This window comes from Anomaloglossus baeobatrachus, chromosome 5 (assembly GCF_048569485.1).
Source record: "Anomaloglossus baeobatrachus isolate aAnoBae1 chromosome 5, aAnoBae1.hap1, whole genome shotgun sequence".
Lineage (NCBI taxonomy): Eukaryota > Metazoa > Chordata > Amphibia > Anura > Aromobatidae > Anomaloglossus > Anomaloglossus baeobatrachus.
In genome coordinates, this window is record NC_134357.1 from 395,215,919 (window position 1) to 395,236,713 (window position 20,795).

Genomic DNA, 20,795 nt, shown 5'->3' on the forward strand with positions numbered 1-20,795 from the left:
CATCCACAAAGTTTATTGCAGATATACTACTGCCACCAGTATAAGCACCCTAACCTAACTGGCATTCTTGCGGACTAGCAGTTCCTTACTGATATATCCATTGCCATAGGCAATAGCAGTACTTATTATGTGATTTGTACATTAATTATCCAATCCGGAAGTAACGGACCCAGAGACTTAGTAACCAATAGGCCTTTAGCCTGATTACATCCATGCAGGACACTCTAGTCTACTGAATCACCCCACAAGACTTTTTCCAAGGTCTATACCTCCCAGCAGGACTAGATTTCATGCTGGAGCATATTTGTTTATGACGACTGGTGATTCTTCTTTTTTTTTTTCCTCTTAATTACGGATCTTTGCTCGACATGGTCAGATTGTCCGACCTGATGAAGGCCTAGGGCCGAAACGTCCTGGCGGATTTTCTACTCATGTACAGCACAACATTTTTTCCAATAAAGAAAAAACAGATTAAAACTACTTAAATTTTGTATCTTCCTTATTCTGGGAAACAGCACAGTGTGCCGGAACTCTCTTCTTTTTGAACATTATATTTGTTTTTTTCCAGAGCACCTGCCTAAGGTGATGCTAGGTCTTATCTCTATTTGGATCGTCCACTAACTCAGCCAAGGACCAAAAACCCAACTGGCGCACGAAGCCGCGTCCTCAGAAGTCCGCAGGAGCTGCTGCCACCAAGGCAGCCTCCTCTTGACTATCTGGCCGCGCCAGCAACGTCCTTGGTCGGTGGCAGGCTCTCCCACTTTGGCGACGTGTGGTTTCAACACGTCTCCGATCAGTGGGTGCGGGATATCATCTCCCACGGCGACATGATAGAATTCTCTTCCAGCCCGCCAAACAGATTTTTTCTGTCAACTCCCCCCTGCTCCAAGGCCGCCGCCTTCTCACAGGCCGTGGCATCCTTGCAGGCCAGCGGAGTAATTGTACCGGTTCCCGCCCGGGAACGGTTCAGAGGTTTCTACTCAAATCTCTTCCTAGTCCCCAAAAAGGACGGTTCCTTCCGGCCCATCCTGGATCTCAAGCTTCTCAACAAGCATGTTCAGGTGCGGCATTTTCGCATGGAGTCTCTGCGATCAGTCATTGCCTCAATGACCCAAGGAGATTTCCTGGCATCCATCGACATCAGAGATGCCTATCTGCATGTGCCAATTGCAGTTTCACACCAGCGTTGGCTACGTTTTGCAATTGGAGAGGAACATTTCCAATTCGTGGCTCTCCCCTTCGGGTTAGCCACGGCCCCTCGAGTATTCACCAAGGTCATGGCAGCAGTGGTTGCGGTTCTGCACCTCCAGGGGTTGGCAGTGATTCCTTACCTGGACGACCTTCTAGTCAAGGCTTCATCCAGTGCAGACTGTCAGCGGAGTGTCTCGCTCACTCTCGCCACTCTAGTCCAATTCGGGTGGCTTGTCAATCTGCCCAAGTCCACTCTGACTCCGACCCAGAAGCTCACGTACCTAGGGATGCAATTCGAGACTCTGCCGGCACTTGTGAAGCTGCCCTTAGTCAAACAGCAGTCCCTCCATCTGGTGGTGCGCTCTTTGCTGAGGCCCCGCCGTCATTCCATCAGGCACCTAATGCAGTTGCTGGGTCACATGGTGGCGTCAATGGAAGCGGTTCCCTTTGCCCAGTTCCATCTGTGTCCTCTGCAGCTGGACATTCTCCGCTGTTGGGACAAGCGGACTTCCTCCTTGCACAGGTTAGTGGCTCTGTCGCCACAGACCAGGGGCTCCCTTCAGTGGTGGCTTCGGCCCCTCTCTCTGTCTCAGGGACGCTCCTTCCTGGCCCCATCCTGGGTGATCCTCACCACGGATGCCAGTCTATCCGGCTGGGGAGCAGTATATCTCCACCACAGAGCGCAGGGCACTTGGACTCCGTCCGAATCAGCCCTCTCGATCAATGTGCTAGAAATCAGGGCTGTGCTTCTAGCTCTCTTAGCCTTTCACCACCTGTTGGCGGGCAAGCACATTCGAGTCCAGTCAGACAACGCGACAGCGGTTGCCTACATCAATCACCAGGGCGGGACACGCAGCCGCCTGGCAATGTTGGAGGTTCAACGCATCCTTCAGTGGACGGAGGACTCCATGTCCACCATATCCGCAGTCCACATCCCAGGCGTGGAAAACTGGGAGGCAGATTATCTCAGCCGTCAAACCGTTGACAGCGGCGAGTGGGCTCTGCATCCGGCAGTGTTTCGATCAATCTGCCGCAAGTGGGGCACTCCGGAAGTGGATCTAATGGCATCCCGGCACAACAACAAGGTTCCGGTTTACGTGGCTCGCTCCCACGATCCTCAGGCCTTTGCAGCGGACGCGCTGGTTCAAGATTGGTCCCAGTTTCGTCTGTCTTACGTGTTTCCCCCTCTAGCTCTCTTGCCCAGAGTCCTGCGCAAGATCAGAATGGAGGGCCGTCGGGTCATCCTCATTGCTCCAGACTGGCCCAGGCGAGCTTGGTACCCAGACCTGCTCCATCTGTCCATAGAGGTGCCGTGGCATCTCCCGGACCGTCCAGACCTTCTCTCACAAGGTCTGTTTTTCCGCCAGAATTCTGCGGCTCTCAGATTGACGGCGTGGCTCTTGAGTCCTGGATCTTGACGACTTCTGGTATCCCTCCTGAAGTCATCTCCACTATGACTTGGGCTCGGAAGTCTTCCTCGGCCAAAATCTATCACAGGACCTGGAGAATTTTCCTGTCCTGGTGTCGCTCTTCCGGCCATGCTCCTTGGCCTTTTTCCTTGCCGACCCTCCTGTCCTTTCTACAGTCCGGTCTGCAGCTAGGACTATCCCTCAATTCCCTCAAGGGACAGGTCTCGGCTCTGTCAGTGTTGTTCCAGCGGCGTATCGCCCGGCTGGCTCAGGTGCGCACCTTCATGCAGGGCGCATCTCACATCATTCCGCCTTACCGGCGGCCTTTGGATCCCTGGGACCTTAATCTGGTCCTCACGGCTTTGCAGAAACCCCCCTTTGAGCCTCTTAGGGAGGTTTCTTTGTCTCGTCTTTCACAGAAAGTGGTCTTTCTAGTGGCCATAACTTCCCTCAGGAGAGTCTCTGATTTGGCTGCGCTCTCCTCGGAGTCACCTTTTTTGGTTTTTCCTCAAGACAAGGTGGTTCTCCGTCCGACTCCGGACTTTCATCCTAAGGTGGTTTCTCCTTTCCACCTTAACCAGGACATTTCCCTGCCTTCCTTTTGTCCGGCTCCTGTTCATCGCTTTGAAAAAGCGTTGCATACTCTGGATCTGTTGCGGGCACTCCGGATCTATGTGTCTCACACCGCTGTTCTTAGGCGGTGCACCTCTCTTTTTGTGCTGACCACAGGTCGGCGTAAGGGCCTCTCGGCTTCTAAGCCGACCTTAGCTCGTTGGATTAGGTCGGCCATTTCTGATGCCTACCAGTGTACTCAGGTGCCTCCACCGCCGGGGATCAAGGCACACTCGACCAGAGCTGTCGGTGCCTCTTGGGCTTTCAGGCACCAGGCTACGGCTCAGCAGGTCTGTCAGGCTGCCACTTGGACTAGTCTGCATACCTTTTCGAAGCACTACCAAGTGCATGCTCATGCTTCGGCAGATGCGAGCTTGGGCAGACGCATCGTTCAGGCGGCTGTCGCCCATTTGTGAAGTTAGGTTTCGCCTACTTCTCAGTTTTCTGTTTATTCCCACCCATGGACTGCTTTGAGACGTCCCAATGTCTGGGTCTCCCATAGGAACGATAAAGAAAAAGAGAATTTTGTTTACTTACCGTAAATTCTTTTTCTTATAGTTCCGTATTGGGAGACCCAGCACCCTCCCTGTTGCCTGTTAGCAGTTTCTTGTTCCGCGTGTTATCACCGGCTGTTGTTGTAGACAGAGGCTCCAGTTGTTCCGGTTCTTGCTCTATCTCTACTTGTGGGTGGCTATTCTCCTTCAGCTTTTGCACTAAACTGGCTATATTTGGTTATCCAGGGGGTGTATATGCTCAGAGGGAGGAGCTACACTTTTTAGTGTAGTACTTTGTGTGTCCTCCGGAGGCAGAAGCTATACACCCAATCTCTGGGTCTCCCAATACGGAACTATAAGAAAAAGAATTTACGGTAAGTAAACAAAATTCTCTTTTTTTCCCACAAACAGCGCCACTCTTGATTATTGTCTGTGACTGGTACTGCAGTTTAGTCTTTCTTTTTTTATTTTTTTTTACTATGGGCCCAAGAATATCAGGCAGGTCTACCTGCCTGTTCTGCCCCTCAGCAGATCACAGAGATCACAGACCAATTCTGCCAGCGATTCTGCTGCTTCATGTCAGCAGAGTAGTTCTTCCTTTTCCGGGCTAAGTCATTGACAAAGTATGATTGCCGATGTCATGCTGATTGATAACAGGCTCTCGCAGTTAAGCATCAGGCTGTCAAATCAGCATGACATCACTGGAAGTAGACAGGAAGAGGTTAACACTGCGCTGCCATGAAATGAGAAATGAAATATCGACTAGATAAAATTTGTGGAATTGTGATTTATTGTTAACACGTTTCACAGTGCCATCACTCCTTCATCTGGACAATCCACTGTGATTCGTCCTGATGAAGGAGTGATGGACCTCTGAAACGTGTTAACAACAAATCAAAATTCCATATATGTCTCATTCATATTTCATCTCACGGCAGTGTGGTGTTAACCTCTTCCTCTCCACTGCCAGCGAGACTCACACGTGGGGCTGCTGCAGCTGTTTCATGCGTCTGCAGCAGTTGTGACTTTCAGAACCCCACCAGGTAAGCAATCCACCACTGTTTCGCTGTAACCCTAACCCGGATCAGACCCTATTCACGCTGCCTTCCCAGCTCCTATAATCAGCATGACATTGGCAGTCTCACCCTGTCAACAGAGATGAGCAGAAGTGAAGCTGTTGCTCTGTCCACAAGATGTCAGCGGAAGCGACAAAATCAATGGCAGGAGTGGTCTGTGCCTGCTCTATGCCAGCAGAAATCTGTACTGTGCAGGACAGGCAGGTAGTTAGTAACTGCATGCCTGTTAGTTCTGAGGCCCGTAGTAAATGAAAACACATAGGCCCGACGCCCCCTTTAAATAGGGCTGAGTTGGGATACTGGGCACAGATCATAGACATAAATGGTGCCGTTTTTGTCAGCTGTAGCATCTGCTTGATCATTTGATAATTGTTGGCACTTCTGGGAACAAAGATCCTAAATTGGTCCATACATTACAGATAGCTGTCAACCAAAGACTCTTTCGATCCACAGCTATTCCTCCTGACCCCAGATACAGATGCACACTGGGCTCTGTCGAGCGTGTGTCCTCAATAGCATCTCAGTACACCTTTTCTATTGGAAGGATTTTCTATTTCAGACACAGCCAGAGTCCTTTGTTTGGTAAAAACACAATGTAGCCATTTAAACAGTATAAAGAAGGGTAAAAAAAAAAAAGTATTGAGTTTTTTCATGTCTCATGATTTGGAATGGGTTTATATTTTATTGAAATTTTCCTTAAATATGAAAACTTTCTGCGTCTGTAGTCGGCACGGCTCTCCGACATGGGAAGGAAGTGATGCTGTACAAAAGAAGCAAGCTGTGCTCTGTGCGGTTCTTCATCTATTGGACACATACAAGGATTCTCTACAAGAAGAGGAGAAGACTTTTCAGCTTATCAAGGTTAGAGAAGACAACATGTTGATGAGGACAAAAGGATACAACTATACGGCCATAGTCAATAGCTTACTTGTGCTGCTAAACTTTAAGGGGTTTTCTTTTCTTCACTCTTCAGGAGTGCACCGCTCCCCTGCCTTCCGGTTTGCTGCCTGCCAAGGGCACGGTGTGCTCCCGATTGATTGATGGTTCGAATCGGCAGCATGGGCATGCCGCTGGTCTAAAGGTCCAGTCACACTAAGCAACTTACCAGCGATCCCAACAACGATAGGGATCGCTGGTAAGTTGCTAGGAGGTTGCTGGTGAGATGTCACACTGCGACGCTCCAGCGATCCCACCAGCAACCTGACCTGGCAGGGATCGCTGGAGCGTGGCTACACGAGTTGCTGGTGAGCTCACCAGCAACCAGTGACCAGCCCCCAGCGCCGCGTGGAAGATGCTGCGCTTGGTAACTAAGGTAAATATCGGGTAACCAACCCGATATTTACCTTGGTTACCAGTGCATGCAGCTACACGTGCAGAGAGCAGGGAGCAGCGCACACTGAGCGCTGGCTCCCTGCTCTCCTAGTTACAGCACACATCGGGTTAATTACCCGATGTGTACTGCAGCTAAATGTGCACAGAGCAGGGAGCAGCGCACAATGCTTAGCGCTGGCTCCCTGCTCTCCTAGCTACAGCACACATCGGGTTAATTAACCCGATGTGTCCTGCAGCTACATGTGCACAGAGCAGGAGCCGGCACTGACAGTGAGAGCGGCGGAGGCTGGTAACAAAGGTAAATATCGGGTAACCAAGGACAGGGCTTCTTGGTTACCCGATGTTTACTGTGGTTACCAGCCTCCGCAGAAGCCGGCTCCTGCTGCCTGCACATTTAGTTGTTGCTCTGTCTCTGTCACACACAGCGATCTGTGCTTCACAGCAGGACAGCAACAACTAAAAAATGGCCCAGGACATTCAGCAACAACCAACGACCTCACAGCAGGGGCCAGGTTGTTGCTGGATGTCACACACAGCAACATCGCTAGCAACGTCACAAAAGTTGTTCGTTAGCAGCGATGTTGCTAGCGATGTTGCTTAGTGTGACGGGGCCTTAAGATCTGTATTCACCCATGCTTCAACATAAGAGTAGCGCAGTTTTGGCCCTCTTCAGAGCAGCACTCCCTCCTTGGCTAGAAAATCAACTAACTAGATTTTGTATTAATTTTAATCAGCAATAAATTGCAAAGTTTCTTGTTTTCATTGTGCTTCGCAATTTTATCTATTTACCAAGATTAGACAACCCTTTCAAAACCTTTCATGGCTGAGGAGGAATAATTTTGTCCATCTCCAATCACTTGTAGTGAAGCTACATTGGTTCATTAACTCATAGATAAATCATTGAGACTCACCGAAACTGCACATCATGGGGAAGCACTCTGTTTCTGAAGCTTATGAGTTAGGAAACAGCTTGGCTAGCAGTGCTACTCTGCTTCCGAAATTCCCAATAACATATACATCACATTACTCTTGGTATTTATAGATATTTGCCAAGTTTTGCTAGTTTTCAAACCATGCATAAATGTACATGCCCATGATCTGGAGACACATTGTCATCCCTCCTGCAGAGACGCGAGTGATCTCTACAGGAGAACGTAACAGGCCGTGCTCACGATCAGGGTTCTGAGCGCTGCAGACTTTCGCTGTGTTCTTCCTGCTGAGAGCACTCGCTTCTCCGCAGCAATAAATTGACATGCTGTGGCTCAGTAAGCCGCGCTGCAGGACAGATTACGCTACGGAAAAAATAAGCACAGTGGGCAAGGGATTTCTATAAATCACATCCACTGTGCTTGTACTGTACAACGTACCGTTATGGGCGCAGGGAAAACACGTTACTTCCAAAATGCTGGAAACACTGAACATGGGGACGTACCCTTACACACAACCATCACAAACCATAATTAGGAGACAGTTGGTAAAATTATGCGTATATTGTAAGAGGAAATAGACAGTGTAATAGGAAAATACGGCACTCGTAAGAACTATGGTTGCTACCCCATTAGAATTCATATGAAAAAGAATCCGCCACTCTCAAGTAATTGATGTACAGAAAATTCTCTAATAGTGTGGTCCAGTATAGTGTATAATTTCCGTGGTGTTTCGGTCAACCTGACCTTTTTCAAACATACCCAATAATTGCAGTCTTAGCAATGATGATCGCGGTCCTCACAACGCTGCCTCTATAATGCCATCCCAGTGGTCCTATACTTATTGTGTATGTTTGAAAAAGGTCAGGTTGACTGAAACGTCCGGTAAATTATACACTATACTGGAACACACTGTTAGGCCCCCTTCACACGTCCGTGATACACGTGCGTGTTTGTTCCGTTTCCGTATATACCGGAGACACGGCCAAACGTGCACCAATGTTAATCTATGATTGTGGTCACACGTCCGTTATTTCATTATGTCCATGTGTGCGTGTCCGTGATCCGTATGTGTTTGCGTTTGGCACGGATGCATGTCCGTTATCTGCACGGAGCACGCACACGTGGACACAATGAAAGTCTATGGGTATGTGCACACACGTTAGTAAACACGTATGCATCTACCTATAGTCCGTGTCCGTTTGGTGTTTTTATTTCTAGTGATGTCGGCTATTCTTTCTATTTCTGTGTATGTCGGTCAATCTCCCTGAGTCCGTCGGTCAGTCTCTCTGTCTCTCTGTCGGTCTCTCTGTCTGTCTGTCCCTCTCTCACAGTCTGTCGGTCAGTTTCCCCCCCTCTCTCATACTTACCGTTCCCCGATCTCCGGCGCAGCGCTGCACGGCATTCACACTGCTGCGGCGGCTTTTACTATTTTGAAAAAGCCGGCCGCTCATTAAACAATCTCCTATTCCCTGCTTTCCCCGCCCACCGGCGCCTATGATTGGTTGCAGTGAGACACGCCCATACGCTGAGTGACAGGTGTCACACTGCACCCAATCACAGCAGCCGGTGGGCGTGTCTATACTGTGCAGTAAAATAAATAAATAAATAATTAAAAAAAAACGGCGTGCGGTTCCCCCCAATTTTAATGCCAGCCAGATAAAGCCATACGGCTGAAGGCTGGTATTCTCAGGATGGGGAGCTCCACGTTATGGGGAGCCCCCCAGCCTAACAATATCAGTCAGCAGCCGCCCAGAATTGCCGCATACATTATATGCGACAGTTCTGGGGCTGTACCCGGCTCTTCCCGATTTGCCCTGGTGCTTTGGCAAATCGGGGTAATAAGGAGTTATTGGCAGCCCATAGCTGCCAATAAGTCCTAGATTAATCATGTCAGGCGTCTATGAGACACCTTCCATGATTAATCTGTAAATTACAGTAAATAAACACACACACACCAGAAAAAATCCTTTATTAGAAATAAAAACACACACATATACCCTGGTTCACCAATTTAATCAGCCCCGAAAAGCCCTCCATGTCCGGCGTACTCCAGGATGGTCCAGCGTCGCTTCCAGCGCTGCTGCATGGAGGTGACAGGAGCTGCAGAAGACACAGCCGCTCCGGTCACCTCCACACAGCTAATGAACACAGCCGCGCTATCGGCTGAGCTGTCACTGAGGTTACCCGCTGTCACTGGATCCAGTGACAGCGGGTAACCTCACTGACAGCTCAGCTGATCGCACGGCTGTCTTCATTAGCTGCTTGGAGGTGACCGGAGCGGCTGTGTCTTCTGCAGCTCCGGTCACCTCCATGCAGCAGAGCTGGATGCGACGCTGGACCATCCTGGATTACGCCGGACAAGGAGGGCTTTTTCGGGGCTGATTAAAGTGGTGAACCAGGGTATATGTGTGTGTTTTTATTTCTAATAAAGGATTTTTCGGGTGTGTGTGTTTATTTACTGTAATTTACAGATTAATCATGGAGGGTGTCTCATAGACGCTTGACATGATTAATCTAGGACTTATTGGTAGCTATGGGCTGCCAATAACTCCTTATTACCCCGATTTGCCAAAGCACCAGGGCAAATCGGGAAGAGCCGGGTACAGCCCCAGAACTGTCGCATATAATGTATGCGGCAATTCTGGGCGGCTGCTGACTGATATTGTTAGGGTGGGGGGCTCCCCATAACGTGGAGCTCCCCATCCTGAGAATACCAGCCTTCAGCCGTATGGCTTTATCTGGCTGGCATTAAAATTGGGGGGAACCGCACGCCGTTTTTTTTTAATTATTTATTTATTTATTTTACTGCACAGTATAGACACGCCCACCGGCTGCTGTGATTGGGTGCAGTGTGACACCTGTCACTCAGCGTGGGGGCGTGTCTCACTGCAACCAATCATAGGCGCCGGTGGGCGGGGAAAGCAGGGAATAGGAGATTGTTTAATGAGCGGCCGGCTTTTTCAAAATAGTAAAAGCCGCCGCAGCAGTGTGAATGCCGTGCAGCGCTGCGCCGGAGATCGAGGAACGGTGAGTATGAGAGAGGGGGGGAAACTTCAGTCACTTGGGGGATTAGCGGTCACCGGTGAATCCTTCACAGGTGACCGCTAATCAGTACTCGACACAGACAGAGCCGCGGTATGAGGATGAAGTCGGGTGAAGTTCACCCGAGTTCATTCTCATCGCGCAACTCTGTCTGCTGTCAGCCGACATTTATAAACGACATTGTGCATCACACACACGGACATTCCACACGGACATTCCACGTACACATACACGTTAATTCCACACGCACACACGGACGTTCTGCACACAAACACGGCTAGCATACGCAATTCACACAGGTGCCACACGGACCATAAAAACGGACACAAAAACGGGACACGGACCCGAAAAACGGCCCGTAACAGACGTGCGTGTTTTTCACGGACGTGTGAAGGGGGCCTCAAAGAATTTTCTGTACATCAATTACTTGAGAGTGCTGGATTCTTTTTCATATGTAAATGGGAAACACATCAGTCCAGGACATTGGGGTCTGAATGGAATTCAGACTCTTGTAAGTGGCAGGCAGGCGGGAGTCAAGCGAAACAAGACATCAGTTTGACAGAACTGGGTTAAAGGGTCAATCATTTGTGTAATTGAAGTTTCATGGTCAAATGCACCTGATAAATACATACATATATACACATGGGATTATAGGCCAAGGGCTCACACATGATTTTAGGTCAAGGAAAAGAAGGGAGGAAGATTTAGAATTTGGAGAACCATGTCCCCTGTTTTTTTTTCCTCAATAATGCTTTGATTCCTTGCAGGATTTCTATGTCCTCGTGATGCGGGATGCACCAAACATTCCTCAGCTCGAGGCCAACGTCATCAGGCTGCATCGATTGGTGGAGACGGCTGAACTCAGGTAGAATAAATCACTCTTATTCCTGCTCTAAGCAGTGATGTCCTCTTATTTATAACATATGAAGCCAAAAATGTACTTTACGCCTCCATTATCTGTTGTATCTGACTAAATAGGCATTTGTACTGTCACAGATTTCTATTCTAGGTTTCGATAACGTGGAGAAGTCATGTCAAAGCCATGTTGTTAGTCATTTTAATGGCAGATACGCTGTAATCCACTAGGAGCTACAGATCGTTTGTAGTTTCCCTTTGGAGAATGCTCAGATCTCAGTCACTTCTACTAAATTACCATGTGCTAATATAATATCAGCATACACAAGTGTTAATATTCTATATTCTCTCATTAGTAATGTGAAGAGCAACAAAGAACAAAAAAAAAAAAGGTATAGTAGAGATCCAAGCTTGACTGCAGCTTTTATTAGGTTGCAGTGTTGTCAGATGGTTGGTTTAGCAAGGGTCCTGGAGATAGGTCCGGATTAGGGACCTATCGGGAAGGGGAGGAGAAACCACAAAAGAACTAGAAAGCTTGCCCTATATTTGCAAGTGGCAGTAGGGTGTGATTTACCTCTTAGGCTATGTGTGCACGTGTGCGCTCTGCACCGCACCTAAAATGTGCGCTTCAGAGCGCAGCTGTGAAGCTCCGTTCTGAAGCGCATGGTGCCGGCAGAGAACGTGCGCTCTGCATGCTGCCTCTCCCTATAGACAGCATGCAAACCGCACGGAAGAAGTGACATGTCACTTTTTAGAACGCAGCGATTTGGGCAGCAGCCGAATCGCTGCGTTCTAATATGCCACGTGCGCACGGCTCCTGCACAATCTCCATAGACTGTGCAGGGGACGCAGGACGCATGCAGTTACGCTGCGGTGCAGAACGCAGCGTAACTGCATGTAATACGCACACGTGCGCACATAGCCTTAGGAGTTGTCACTTGTCAAGACAGTCGTTGAAATGAATGTCTGAGAAGGCAGATATTTTCATTGAATTTTGGAGGTGCACCCTCCTTTTTTGTGTGAAAGAAAGTGTTTAATGGTCGGTAATGGTCACCAAGGGTTTCATCCAAAGGAAGAGTGTTTAAATGTATAGGTGAGCACTGTACCCTTGAAAGATGTGTACGTCTGAGGTACCCATGTACAGCTTCACTATTGTCTTCTTAGACTTTTTTCATTTTTATATTAATGTTTTATATAGGTAATGTTTTTGAAGACGTATAAAATTAATGTTGAAGCACCACTGCAGCGTTTCTTTTTTTATTGCACAGCTGGAGTGGTGCATTAAATGTAAGTCCCCTTTCCCGTCTTATACCCACATTCCGGCATCTTCATCTTTTTCCAGTGTTGCTCTTGTCTGTTTTCTGCGATTTGTGACTTGCCAGCAGCTCTAGTGTTTCATGGAGCGTGCTGAAGGTCACAACTCAATACAAGTCTATGAGAGCCTCGTTCTGACACTCATAGACTTGCAATGAGACCTTGTGACGTAACTTCTGACTTCTGGCCAGTCAATGTTAAGGGCACAAGATGACGTTGCTGGACCGGAGCAGCACCGAAAAAAACAGTGAACCCTCCGGAAGGTGAGTATATGATAGGGGACTTACATTTAGAGCTTAACCTTGTTATTGGTTAGTTAATAAAGGGGCTACTGTCGACATAATTTTCCACTTTTGAGCAGCATATTTATTGAAGGAGGGAGGATGTGAGTGAGACATATTAACGGGAAATTGAGGAAGGAGGAGTGTTCACTTAGACCAGTCTAGTCACGCTATAAAGGCACTTAATATGAGCGCTCTGAGTTCTCTAGTTCTCTATTCTGATAGTGTAGACTTCTTCTGTTGGTTTACTTACATCTTGTCGTGGGCATCAGGTAAATATAGTACAGTGCAAAAGTTTCAGGTAGGTGTGGAAAAATGCTGCAAAGTGAGAAATCTTCCAAAAATAAAAGTGTTAATAATTTAGAGAAATCTAAATCAAATCAATTTTTGGTGTGACCATGCTTTGCTTTCAAAATAACATGAAACCATTAATTTTTATAGGTACTGTACATTTGCACACAGTTTTTGAAGTATCTCAGTGGGAAGGTTGTTCCAAACATTTTAGAGAACTAACCACAGATTAGATTAGATTGGGTGAAGGTTTACACAAGTCCTTCTATCTCTTTATATATATACTAAGGGTACCTTCACACTTAGCGATGCAGCAGCGATCCGACCAGCGATCTGACCTGGTCAGGATCGCTGCTGCATCGCTACATGGTCGCTGGTGAGCTGTCAAACAGGCAGATCTCACCAGCGACCAGTGAACAGCCCCCAGCCAGCAGCGACGTGCAAGCGACGCTGCGCTTGCACGGAGCTGCCGTCTGGAAGCTGCGGAGACTGGTAACTAAGGTAAACATCGGGTATGGTTACCCGATGTTTACATTAGTTACCAGCGCACAGCTGTGTGTGCAGGGAGCAGGGAGCCGCGCACACTGAGCGCTGGCTCCTTGCTCTCCTACCATAGCTACAGTACACATCGGGTTAATTAACCCGATGTGTAATGCAGCTACATGTGCAGAGAGCAGGGAGCCGCGCACACTGCTTAGCGCTGGCTCCTTGCTCTCCTAGCTGCTGTACACATCGGGTTAATTAACCCGATGTGTACAGCAGCTACATGTGCAGAGAGCCGGAGCCGGCAGCACAGGCAGCGTGAGAGCTGCAGATGCTGGTAACTAAGGTAAATATCGGGTAACCACCTTGGTTACCCGATGTTTATCTTGGATACAGCTTACCTCAGCTGTCAGACGCCGGCTCCTGCTCCCTGCTCGCTTCATTTGTCGCTCTCTTGCTGTCACACACAGCGATCTGTGTGTCACAGCAGGAGAGCGGCTTTGAAGAAAACGAACCAGGGCTGTGTGTAACGAGCAGCGATCTCGCAGCAGGGGCCAGATCGCTGCTCAGTGTCACACACAGCGAGATCGCTAATGAGGTCACTGCTGCGTCACAAAAAGCGTGACTCAGCAGCGATCTCGGCAGCGAGCTCGCTGTGTGTGAAGCACCCCTAACACGCAGACTTGATGATGTTTAGATCAGGGCTCTGTGGGGGGCCACATCATCACTTCTAAAACTCCTTGTTCTTCATTCCGCTGAAGATAGCTTTGGCCAGAGTTCCACTTGCGTATGACTCGCACGAGTCTTGCGGCTGCACACTCTCCTGACAGGTGGGGGTCGGCTGCATGTAGTTCTATGCAGCTGAGACGCTCGTGTCCTGAGAGCGTCAGGCTGTGCCGGGTGATACCGATGCGAGATTCGCACGTGTCATACACAAATGGAACTATGGCCTTAATGACATTAGCTTTATGTTTTGTGATGTTCTCCTGTAGCAGAATAAATGTTTAACCAATCAGATGTCTCCCTGATGGTATTGCATGATAGATATCTGCCTGCATTTCTCAGTATTGAGGACACCATTTATCCTGACCAAATCCATAACTCCATTTGCCTCAAACCTGCAAGGAACCTTCATCAATGCATCACTACTGCTGCTGACACTCATTATTGTAGTACTCTGCAGCCCTTTGGAGCACCTACCTTCTGTTATAGCCAAATGTTTCATATTTTGACTCATCTGTCTTGAGCACCTGCTGCCATTTTTTTTTGCACTAGTTGAGTCACTTGGCCTTTTTTCCATATTGAAGGTATGGTTTTTGGCCTCAATTCTTCCATGAAGATCACTTCTGGTCAGATACCTCTGAATAGTAGAGGGATGTAGTTGGGTTCCACTGGTTGCTGTAAGTTTTGAGCTGATGGCACTGTTGGACATCTTCCGATTTTGAAGGTGAAGTAAGCATGATGTGTCTTTTATCTGCAGCACTAGATTTCTTTGGTTGACCACTTCATCTTTGGTACTCAACATTGCCCATTTTTTGGTGTGATCAATGCTGAGAAAAATATTTTTTACAAACCTGCCTAAAACGTTTGAACAGTACTGTAAACAGCAAGCAATGTATGCAGAGAGTTGCCTTATGGACATTACAAAATGAATGCCCCTAGCCCTTCTGCAAGAGTTGCTTGAGATTCCCTCTTTGGGACCAAATATGAGATTAAATCATGAGGAAGTCTGGGCTTCTGTTACCTTAACGTTAGTTACTTATAAAACATCATTATTAGTACTTTGTAATATCATTTGATATGGATATATAATTGTAACATTAGGAGACTCGTCACAATATCTCATCTTCTACATTCAGGCTCACAGATGGCAGTGCCGCTCCTTGTTCTAAACAAGTCAAGCCTCTTTTCAGACATTTCCGCCGGATCGACTCCTGCCTCCAGCCTCGGGTAGCATTCAGAGGCTCTGATGAGAGTAAGTTTCCTATTTTTGCACTAACTGGAAACCGTAGCTGTAACCAAACAGGCCATAGACCTTTAATAGCTGCTATCAAGCCATGCTTCTCTATTAATATGGATATCTTGCTCAAGTGAACACATATGCTATTTGCAAAAGGGGGGAGGGAAGCAGCTGGCATACACCTCTGGGAGAAACAAAGGGTCTGAGAGGTAAAATGCCACCTGTCGGACCCTTGTATTGTCTAGAGACCTCTATAGATGGCTGAACAGATCATGTTGAAGTCAGCGGGAGTTGCCAACTAGAGCTGAATGTCTGTATCTGCCTGCTTGCTATGGAACAAAGGTTTGGCCAATGCAGTATAGTAATCCAAGCTTCTTGCTTTAAAACCAAGAGTTATTGCCACTTTATTTCTCTTTACGTCATCTCAGGGAAAGAAGAGCAGACTGTTTTTATAGGCCTATTAATTCTATGTCTTATACATTGGCTTCATCAGTGCCACCCTATGGCAGATAGCCAGACTCCACTGCAATGGCTATTTTTTGACCCACAGAAAATATTATCTGTGCAAATGTGCTTAGTTTTCCGGGATAGAGCAGAAATGTCGTAAGTGTGGATGGTGACATGTGTTTAATTAACAGTCTGAAGGGTTGGGTATGTCGAGGATGACGAGTGCGGACTAGAACTACCACTTGTTTTCTTTGCAATCCAGATGTTTTTGGTTTTCCGGCTAAGAGTGTGCGAATGTTATAAAAGGATTTCGCGGGTACATTTAGAAGGGTGTGACCCTCTTTGTTGTAGTATTTTCTCTATTTGAAAAGACAAGTTCTCACCTCTATTCATGGTTGTCTGTGTACTCCATGGATACAAGAAGGGAAAAATATTGCAGTAAGATGAAATTTAGTGTTAATCTCTTTTTAATATTTTTTTTTTAATAACAAAGATAACCATACAAAGAATACATATCAAAACATAAACAGCTGTAACAATGTATGGCTATGTTCTGGGCTTTTTTTGGTAAGTTTTTTTCCTGATCAAAACCTGATCTTGTGGCAGGAAATCTCCTTTGAGTATTCTGCGTTTTTGGTGCATTTTTTTGTGCGTTTTTCATGCGTTTATTAGTGGGGATTTTGCTGCAGATTTAGTGCGAATTTGCTGCTTTTTTCCTTCAAAATGAGTTGTATCAATGAAAAAACACAGCAAATCTGCAGCAAAGAATTGACATGCTCATTCTTTAAAAACCTGACCAAAAACGCAAGTATTTGACAAAACAGTCAGGAAAAAATTCTGATGTGTTTGTGTGTGTGCATGAGATTTCAGAAATCTCTTAGACTTTGCTGGGACTATAAAAAGCAGCTTTTTATTAGCATGGATTTGCATAAAACCAAGGCAAATCTGCAGCTAAAAAACGCAGCAAAAATTTAGAATAAAAAAGCCCTGTGTGAACATAGCCTATCTTTGAAAATGTGAGTGCCCGATTGGATAAGGATTGGCAATTAGATACAACATCAGAAACCTCTACAAAGGTTGTAGCAATGGATCAATAGTCATTGCAAGCAAAGCTTTTAGAAATAAGCAAGGAGAGATGAGGAAAGAAAGAATGAAAAGGAGGAGATAAGAAGAAGGAAATGGGAAGGCAGAGGAGCAAATGGGAAAAAAAAGGGGGGGAGGGAAGCGCCTAACAGGGAGCCATCTATGTAAAGAGACTCAGCTCCCATCACACAGAGAAAGCCCCTCGCACCCTCTCCGAACCTCAGGCCGTGCTACAAGTGGACACATAAAGGTGTACAGGCCAGGGAAAGAGAGCCCACATGAAGGGAGGTAATTGTTCCCTCAGTAACTAGGAAATAGGGATCTAAATGCAGGAGAGTCTAAAGGTCCAGTCACACTAAGCAACTTACCAGCGATCCCAACAACGATAGGGATCGCTGGTAAGTTGCTAGGAGGTTGCTGGTGAGCTGTCACACTGCGACGCTCCAGCGATCCCACCAGCAACCTGACCTGGCAGGGATCGCTGGAGCGTGGCTACACGAGTTGCTGGTGAGCTCACCAGCAACAAGTGACCAGCCCCCAGTCTCCTAGTTACAGCACACATCAGGTTAATTAACCCGATGTGTGCTGCAGCTAAATGTGCACAGAGCAGGGAGCAGCGCACACTGAGCGCTGGCTCCTTGCTCTCCTAGTTACAGCACACATCGGGTTAATTGCCTGATGTGTGCTGCAGCTAAATGTGCACAGAGCAGGGAGCAGCGCACAATGCTTAGCGCTGGCTCCTTGCTCTCCTAGCTACAGCACACATCGGGTTAATTACCTGATGTGTGCTGCAGCTACATGTGCACAGAGCAGGAGCCGGCAGCACAGGCAGTGAGAGCGGAGGAGGCTGGTATCAAAGGTAAATATCGGGTAACCAAGGACAGGGCTTCTTGGTTACCCGATGTTTACATTAGTTACCAGCCTCAGCAGAAGCCGGCTCCTGCTGCCTGCACATTTAGTTGTTGCTGTCTCGCTGTCACACACAGCGATCTGTGCTTCACAGCAGGACAGCAACAACTAAAAAATGGCCCAGGACATTCAGCAACAACCAACGACCTCACAGCAGGGGCCAGGTTGTTGCTGGATGTCACACACAGCAACATCGCTAGCAACGTCACAAAAGTTGTTCGTTACCAGCGATGTTGCTAGCGATGTTGCTTAGTGTGACGGGGCCTTAAGAACAGAACCCAAGGACTCCATAATTGCCAGAATTTATCTGTTGAGCCATTAATCTCAGCAGTCAGGTCTTCCATCTTGTAAAGGCTGGCCCTCTTCCCAAACCACTCTTCCAGGGTCGGGGACTGTGATGTCCTCCAATGCCTATGGATAACAGTACGGGTCACTATCAGACCAAATGTTAATAATCCCTTCTTTTGAGACTTAACTTTAAGATGAAATTTACCTTGTAATAGTACAAATAATGTGTCTGCTGGCATCTTTTCTTTGGTATCATTCTTTGTAGATAGCTAGAAAAATGGTCTGCTTAGTGGGAACAATAGTTTTAAATTGTACCATATACTCTAATTAATTTGGCAATAAATATCCATGACTAAAAAACTGTGTCCACCGATTTCCAAAATCATTTTTTTCAATGGGAAATGTACATACACATGGAAATGCACCATAGCAGAACATAAGAAGAACCACTATGCCTACAAAATTCATAAATGAATCTTTGATAGTTTGCCCCTAACACGTAATCTATCACCTTAAGGTGGCTTTACACGCTACGAGATCGCTAAAGCCATCTCGTTGGGGTCACGGAATTTGTGACGCACATCCGGCCGCTTTAGCGATGTCATTGTGTGTGACACCTATTAGCGATTTTGAATCGTCACAAAAACGTTCAAAATTACTCATCGGTGACTTGCCCCCTTCTTCCCAAATATCGTTGCTGCTGCAGTAACGATGTTGTTTGTCGTTTCTGCGGCAGCACATATCGCTATGTGTGACGCTGCTGGAACGACAAACATCTCCTTACCTGCGTCCACCGGAAAAGGAGGAAGGAAGGAGGTGGGCGGCATGTTCCGGCTACTCATCTCCTCCCCTCCTTTTCTATTGGGCGGTGGTTCAGTGACGCTGCTGTGACGTCGCTGTGACGCTGAACGAACCGCCCCCTTAGAAAGGAGGCGGTTCGCCGGTTACAGCGACGTCGCATAGCAGGTATGTGCGTGTGACGCTGCCATAACGATAATGTTCGCTACGGCAGCGATCACCACATATCGTTACAACGACGGGGGCGAGTGCTATCGCGCTCGACATCGCTAGCAAATGCTAGCGATGTCGCAGCGTGTAAAGCAGCCTTTAGTCTTGTCAAAGAGGAAAAATGTAGTAGTTCCCTTTTACTGACATAATAGTTACAATAGTTTAAAGAAATTGACGTTTTGCCTGGCACAAGTCTACGGTGTTCGACCTTCATGCCCAACTCTATCCTTGCTGTCTTGTAATATTCTCATTTTTTCTGCCACCAGTCTTCTGCAGAGTCTACATGCCCGATCATTCTTATGTTACCATTCGGAGTCGACTTTCTGCCTCTGTTTCTGACATCCTCAGCTCTGTTTCGGAAAAACTACAGTATTCGGAGGAACAAGGACAGAGAGAGGAGCCTCTTATCTTGGTTGCCGTTACCAGCGCTGGTGGTGAGTCGTGATTGCTCTTGTTGAAATTTGCAAGAATGGGTTCTGTTGTGACAGTACAGTGAAACTTTCAGAATAAATTTGGTAAATGCCCTCCGCATAGAAACTGCATTGCACGTTGGGTCAAGCAATTCGAAACTACTGAGTGTTTATGACTTCAGAAGCGACAATAACCAGGATTCAAGTGTAACTACAGGTGGCACAAACCAAAGTATGGCGTATTTTACGAGAACATTCATGATTTAAAGTGTAACTGTTGTTTTAATTTTTATTTTATAAATCAATAGTCACATGAAAATAATCAGCTTTGTAATATATGTTAGCAGACAGATTTGCTTCTTTTTCTGCCATAATTGATCAGCCATTAGCAACATTCTCAATTCTGAGGTAAAATCTGTATTCAGTGAAGACTTTCCCATTACTGAGATAGGAGATGGCAGTTGTTGCTGATGAGATTCTATGACAATGAAAGGAGCTATCTGCAGAGGGAGGAGCTAGAATCAGAGGGAGGAGCTAGAATCAGAGGGAGGAGCTAGATGCCAATCTCCACCCGCTTTTGCCTACATAGAATCTCATCAGTAACAATTGCCATCTCCTATCTCAATTTTGATAATGACAAATCAATTCTGGCAGAGAAAGAAGCAAATTTGTCTGATAAGATATATTACAAAGTTGCTTATTTTTATGTGTATTATTGATTTCTGAACTAAAAATTAAATCTATGGTTATGCTTTAAGCTATACACTTTGTGATTTCTTTCTGTCGGGCTACATCAAGAAAGCCTCCAGCCACAGGATCTGAATGACCCTAGAAAATGCATTACTGAAACAGTGGAGTCCGTATACGATTATATGCTGGTACACGTCGAGGCAGGACTGGACTACCACATTGTCACCTGCCGTATCACCAATGGAAATCTCTTTGAACAATTGTAGTGTGTAGATAAAACCTGGATAGGTAGGATGTATTTTCCCGTTAATACATTTGTGTTATGTTCTTTTAGTTATGAATAGGTAGGCAATAATTTTGCTCTAACCTTTTTGAATCACCCTACATGTATGTGATATTTATCTACAACAGAGATCAGTCAACCGGTGTGTAATTTTGAGTTTGCATAATTGTCATTCATGGAAGGCACACTTCCATTATTCTGTAGTGATTGCTCTTGGGCCGGGTCATTGAAATAATAAGTGTAGCGGGGCCCATATCTTAACGAGCATGAGCCTGAGTAGTGCCGGCGTATCCACTTAGAGACGTTTTCCATTACTTTTACATTGATGGCCTATCCTTAGGATAGGTCATCAATGTCTGAGTCACCGGGGTCTAACATCCCCGCTGATCAGCCGTTCTCAGTGTGGTC

At 46.8% G+C, this 20,795-nt stretch overlaps 1 protein-coding gene across 4 annotated transcripts in view; it reads left to right on the top strand.

Annotated features, from left to right (window-relative positions):
* The window catches only part of RAPGEFL1 (Rap guanine nucleotide exchange factor like 1), a 136,486-nt gene that overhangs the window by 30,975 nt on the left and 84,716 nt on the right, over positions 1-20,795 (top strand). For all 4 annotated transcript variants that reach the window (XM_075350148.1, XM_075350149.1, XM_075350147.1 and 1 more), the window contains 4 exons: positions 5,493-5,643; positions 10,853-10,950; positions 15,169-15,284; positions 19,271-19,438. In XM_075350148.1, the coding sequence (XP_075206263.1) occupies positions 5,493-5,643; positions 10,853-10,950; positions 15,169-15,284; positions 19,271-19,438 (533 nt within the window). The remainder of the gene's footprint in view (positions 1-5,492; positions 5,644-10,852; positions 10,951-15,168; positions 15,285-19,270; positions 19,439-20,795) is intronic.